At 33.9% G+C, this 6,204-nt stretch overlaps 1 protein-coding gene and 1 long non-coding RNA gene across 2 annotated transcripts; both read left to right on the top strand.

Moving 5' to 3' along the window:
- Positions 1–1,706: 1,706 nt before the first annotated feature.
- On the top strand, positions 1,707–3,515 carry LOC107691078 (protein N-terminal asparagine amidohydrolase-like). The gene is made up of 4 exons (XM_016489559.1): positions 1,707–1,876; positions 3,115–3,217; positions 3,287–3,352; positions 3,443–3,515. Exons 1-4 carry the CDS (start codon positions 1,796–1,798, stop codon positions 3,463–3,465), a joined length of 273 nt encoding a protein of 90 aa, XP_016345045.1. The 5' UTR covers positions 1,707–1,795; the 3' UTR covers positions 3,466–3,515.
- A 100-nt stretch (positions 3,516–3,615) lies between these two features.
- On the top strand, positions 3,616–5,719 carry LOC107691079 (uncharacterized). Its single transcript, XR_001634510.1, has 3 exons — positions 3,616–3,789; positions 4,088–4,141; positions 4,962–5,719. It is a non-coding gene; the product is annotated as an uncharacterized LOC107691079 (long non-coding RNA).
- Positions 5,720–6,204: the final 485 nt, after the last annotated feature.

Here is a 6,204-nt window from a genome sequence, read left to right as displayed (position 1 = left end):
TGAAAAAAAGTTTAAAAGAACAGCATTTATTCAAAATATAAATATTTTCTAACAATATAAATCTGTGCGATCACTTCTTAACAATTTAACGCATCCTTGCTGAATAAAAGTTTTAATTTCTTAAAAAAAAAAAAAGAAAGAATAACAATATACTGACCCCAGACTTTTGAACGGTAGTGTATATTGTTAGAAAATATTTATATTTTAAACAAATGCTCTTCTTTTTAACTTTTTATTCATCAAAGAATCCTGAAAAAAGTATCACAGCTTCCAAAAACAATATTAAGCAGCACAACAGTTTCAACACTGATAATAAATCAGCATATTAGAATGATTTCTGAAGATCATGTGACACTGAAGACTGGAGTAATGATGCTGAAAATACAGCTTTGATCACAGAAATAAATTACAGTTTAACAGATATTCACTTAGAAAGCAGCTCTTTTAAATTGTAATAATATTTCACATTTTTTATGTTTTTACTGTGTTTTTAATCAAATAAATGCAGCCTTGATGAGCAGAAGAAAGTCCTGTAAAAAACATAAAAAATCATTCTGATCCCAAACTTTTGACCGGTAGTATATTTTTTTTATTCTGTGAAATTCTTATTTAAATATTAGGACATTGTACGTTGTGTTTGTTTCAGGACATGGATTACACATTAACTCTTCTGAATATTTCTTAAACATTTCTCAAGAGCTAGGAAAGAAAAGAAGTTCCTCTTAATCAAAACCAAACACAGAATGTGAGTAAATCCTCAGCAGTGAAAATGGACCTGATGCCTCCTACTGGTCAACAGCCGAGGAATATCCTTTTAATTATTTATTTATTATTATTATTATTATTTATTTAATGGTTTATTTAATTATTATAATGTGTTTCATTACTATTTATTTTATTATAATTTATTTATTTTTATTATTATTATTTATTGAATGGTTTATTTAATTATTATAATGTGTTTCATTATTATTTATTTTATTATAATTTATTTATTTATTTATTTTTATTATTATTATTTATTTAATGGTTTATTTAATTATTATAATGTGTTTCATTATTATTTATTTTATTATAATTTATTTATTTATTTATTTTTATTATTATTATTTATTTAATGGTTTATTTAATTATTATAATGTGTTTCATTATTATTTATTTTATTATAATTTATTTATTTATTTATTTTTATTATTATTATTTATTTAATGGTTTATTTAATTATTATAATGTGTTTCATTATTATTTATTTTATTATAATTTATTTATTTATTTATTTTTATTATTATTATTTATTTAATGGTTTATTTAATTATTATAATGTGTTTCATTATTATTTATTTTATTATAATTTATTTAATTATTTATTTATTATATTTTTATTCTAATAGCGTTAATTATTAAAAACTTATTGGAAGCAGTTCATTTTTTTCGACTATCATACAGTCTGCAGTACATATAAAAAAGTATATGTATTTTTTTTATGTATGTATTTATTTATTTATTTATTATGAATCCACAAGCTAGGTGACAGCAAATAAAATTGCATTGAGCGGAGCGCCGCCTGTCGGTCTAGAGGTGTATCGCACACTGCATCGGCTCCTCCTCTAGATTTCTTTCTAATGTTAAACTGACTTCCGGTTAATGTCCTTTCTAGCGAATCATTTCTCCTGTTCAGAGTCACGTGAGCTGTGACGTGTGCGCAGAGCGGAAGAGAACGCGGCGGTGTGACAGAGTTATTAATAATAATGAGTTTAATAAAAAGATCAGATGATCGGGTTTAATCTCTGTCAGGATGCCGCTGTTGACTCGGAATAAGCGAATAGAGCGCGTGAGCTCAGCTGCGGAGCTCTTCAGCAAACACCCGCATCTGAAGGTACAAAATCATACACAAAATAATAATATCAGAGCCACTTTAATATTCTAAGAAATATTATACGGCAGTATGTATGCACAGACGGTGAGGTATGCAATACACACAGACCCTCTGTCTCTTAATGTTTAAATACATGTGATGCACAAGATAAACAACAACTTAGAAACCCTTTAGAAATTGTTATATATGAACACACAATTTAAAAAAATATATATTTTCTATTTGCATAGTTTTCATATTTGCATTAGTTTTATTAGATAGATAGATAGATAGATAGTGTGTGCCTGTGTAGAAAATTATTTATTATTTTAATCAGTTATTTATTTATTTAATTGGTACTTGGTCTAAAACGAACTGCTTTTCTCATATTTATGCATGTATTTTTTTTAAAGAGCTCATATTAATTAGATCACATACAGACTACAAGTGCTTTTATAAGTTTATTTGTAATAATTCACACAGCAGGTCTATTGTGGTAAACTGCAAAAATATGAAGCAATAATAAATAAATAAAAAAATCTACAAATGCACTTTTCTGCATACGTTCCAGCAGCTTGATGTTAAAAACATTCACGTCCATGTTATATATATAGTGTACATGGGTCAAAGATGAAAAAGGGTTTAAGCATAAAAACAATAAGTGTAATACTGCTTTAAATTGTTGTTGTTTCCCCCCAACAATTAAAAAAAAAATTATCGTTTAATTTAATTGCAATTTAGTTTTTGTTTTTCTGAGCAAAAAATAAATATCAAACATGTTTCCCTGATTTACAGAAGAGAGCCACTAAAATGTCATTCAGTGTAACAATCTCGTCAGGCACATTTACAACAACAAAAAATCTAATTATGACCTATTAAAAGACTAATTACTTTCACCCCAAATACTAATTAGCTGTAATTTTACATTTTTTAAATATGCCACTATCCTAGGTTTTGCCCATTTGTCAGTAAGAATTTTGTACTCATTTAAAACACAATCAAATTTAATATGCTCACTTATTCTTTTATATATTTTAACATGTACAGGTCAGAATAAGCTTGTTTGAATTTTTACATAAATATTGTGTTACACTGAATGACAAAGTAACATTATTTCAACCAAATTTTGACATTTTATTCTCCAAAAACTTAAAAGTAGACACTTTACTTACATTTAATGTGCTTTCTATGGACATAAAATCACTTAATGTCTTTGACCCACACACAGTAATTAGAGGTCACTGATGCGTCTCTCTTAGGAAAGTGCTCAGCAGTTTGTGTCCAGAAGTCCAGAGTCTGTGGACCCTAAACAGCTCCTGTATGTCCAGCAGCGGGAGTTTGCGGTGACCACACCAGCGGACAGTGAGTGTTAGCTCTCCAGCTGATGACCGGTGATGTGTTAAACACACGCTGATGTTTCTCCCTCCTCAGATTCGGTCTCTATCCTGGGATCCGATGACGCCACGACATGCCACTTAGTCGTGCTTCGACACACAGGTAACAGGATCCTTCATAGAGTCAGTGTCTGTGTTGGTTTACTGTGTGTTTGTGTCTGATCCTGTGTGTCTCTCACTGTGATGGCTCCAGCACATGGACTGAAGTTCCTCTGATAGTCAGTGCCGTCACTTCTAGAAGCAGCCCAGCAAAAGAGGGCAGGTGCTGTAGATTCTTCACTATAAAGGACTTTACGAGTCTCTGAGATATGAGATACAGGTGTGTTTGTGTCTTCAGACTGGAGCTGCATCTGGTCGGTGGTTTTGATGACGACAGGAGGACCTCGCACTCACTCAGCTTTAGCATTGTGGGTCGGTTGAGGACAAATGCGTGATGAAGACTAGACGTTCACTGTGGGATCAGAAATCAGAAGTGTTTCTGAATGTTTTGCTTTCAAAAGCAGAAGGAAGAGATTCACCTGGAGACGTGCTGCATCACAGGTCAGAGGAGCGTTTGTGCTGTTCGCTGCCAGTCAGAACCAGGTCACTTTGAAGGGACAGTTCGTCCTAAAGATGTAAATTCAGTCATCACTTGCTCGCCCTTACAAGCCTGTTAGAGAGTATACAGCATGCCGGTTCAAAGATGTGGGATGGAGAAGAGATTTGCACTGAATAACAGTATATATTTATTCATGTATTTGGGTCTGTTCCTCATTCAAAGCTGTTGTATGACTTCCAAGAACATGGAATATAGTGCATGATATTTTTGATAATTGCATAACTTATTCTGTCTCTTTAGACATGAATGACGTCATCAAAGATGGGATGCATCGCCCCGTGGTGTATGGTATAGGTACAGTGCAGCTCTTTCATTGCGATGTGTAATCTGAGTTGTGAATGCAGTGTGAAATATAATACTATAATATATTACTATACTATTATAATATTTCACCGTAAAAACGAAAACACAACAAAACAACAGTAATAATATAATTATTTTTAAAATTTTATTTTATATTTTATTGTATTTATTTTACAGTACTGCAAAATTACAATACTAGTATATATGGCTGTCTTAATTTCTTAATTTTCAAACTTTAAAGCTTCTCTTTTGCTGATTTATGAGCGCTTCAGTTTGTGAAGACGTTTGGTGTGCGTTTCATTGCTAAATGCACATAACAAGCAATTCAAACTCAGAGCGAATGCAGAGATGGAGTTTGTGTGGAGCAGCATTTTATTTATTTGCAAACTAAACCACTTCAAGACTCTGAAAACACACGAGCTGCTCGCGTGTAAATGAACACAGTGTCGCGCTTTACTCTAAAACACACAGAGCTTATGTTTAATTAAATTGCAGCCTTCGTGATTAGATAGCTGTGCTAAGCCATATCGCATTTTGAGTTTTATTTGGATTAATTGTACAGCCTTACATCTGATACTGACAGAGCGTTTCTGTCCGAGTTCAGGAGTGAACGTTAAAACGGGTCACGTGTTTCCAGCCTCGTTCACCTGTCGAGGACCACTCGCACCTTCTCTGGTGCACAGGTACATAGATGAAGCTGTCATGCAATTTAAAGCCCGTGCAGATGGACACCAAACAATGGCCTTCTGGCTGTCCCAAGATGAGGAAACCATCCTACAGGTCTGAATTTGTAATGTGGTCATATTTGTAGTGTGTTTCAGATCTGCAGGATGAATTGGCTCTGCTCATTGATTTCTCGTCTGGTCAGTATTTGTCCACGTCTCCACATGCAGAGCCTCCTCACTTCGTCCATCACATCAAATCCACCATCCAGTTTCTGCTGGATCATCCGACCGCAGACGGGCTGTTTCCAGGCGGTCAGCCGCAACTGTAGCCCCGCGCTGAGGACGGCCGCTGGAAGAGAGCCTAAACGCTGACCTCTGACCTCTGTGACCCACTGTAACCCAACTAAAGGCCTTTGACGTCTGCTGTTTAAAGTAGAAGCTCCTTTACACTGATTTCAACTGAAACAGGCCGATTGAAGCTCAGATTGACTGTTTAAAGGGCCACTTCTACTTGATGGTTTTACTAACACGTGTGTCATTAACCGCACCTGCTGGCCCTTACATACAAACAAGAGTCTATGGACTATTTGTTTTCATTTTTATTTCATATTTGTTATGTATGTCAATGCAAATGTGTTCATGGATCATAAGACGTGTCCTTTATTTTAAACTAATATAATATGATGTTGTTTTCTTCCTAACATCTAGCTGCGTCTTATTTGCTCACTAAACTGTAAATACAGTATGTTGTGATCCTTTGAGGAGGAGTAAAAGAATTACAATTCTGTTGCCGTGGAAACATGGTGTTTTGTTTATTTAAACCTTTGTATGATCATAACAGTGAATGGAAACTTTAAATATATTCCTCTTTAGACTGTGTTGTCTTAACGAGGATCTGCTGATTACTGACACATTTTTAGAATTTTAGTTTGTGCAATATAAAATACTAAAGTACAACACATTGAAAACATTCAAAAGATTTAAAGAGAGAGAGAGAGAGACAGAGAGAGTGTTTGAGAGAGAGAGAGAGAGTGTGTGAGAGAGAGACAGAGAGAGTGAGAGAGAGAGAGACGAGAGTGTTTGAGAGAGAGTGAGTGAGTGAGAGAGAGAGAGAGAGAGAGTGTGAGAGAGAGAGCGAGAAAGAGAGACAGAGAGAGTGAGAGAGAGAGAGAGACAGAGAGATTATTTTACATATCTATTGTTGTTTTGTTTATGTATTATATAACTGTTTATTCCTTATTCATGTAATGGACAATGCTTTGGCAATACTGTGCAAGTCATGCCAATAAAGCTCATTTGAATTTGAATTTGAGAGACAGAGAGAGTGAGAGAGAGAGAGAGACAGAGAGAGTGAGAGAGAGACAGACAGAGAGAGAGACAGAGAGAGAG

Source organism: Sinocyclocheilus anshuiensis, unplaced genomic scaffold, assembly GCF_001515605.1.
Source record: "Sinocyclocheilus anshuiensis isolate Anshui unplaced genomic scaffold, SAMN03320099.WGS_v1.1 scaffold2739, whole genome shotgun sequence".
NCBI classification, from domain to species: domain Eukaryota; kingdom Metazoa; phylum Chordata; class Actinopteri; order Cypriniformes; family Cyprinidae; genus Sinocyclocheilus; species Sinocyclocheilus anshuiensis.
Note: the sequence above shows the minus strand (reverse complement) of the source record. Positions and strands in the feature narration are given on the sequence as shown.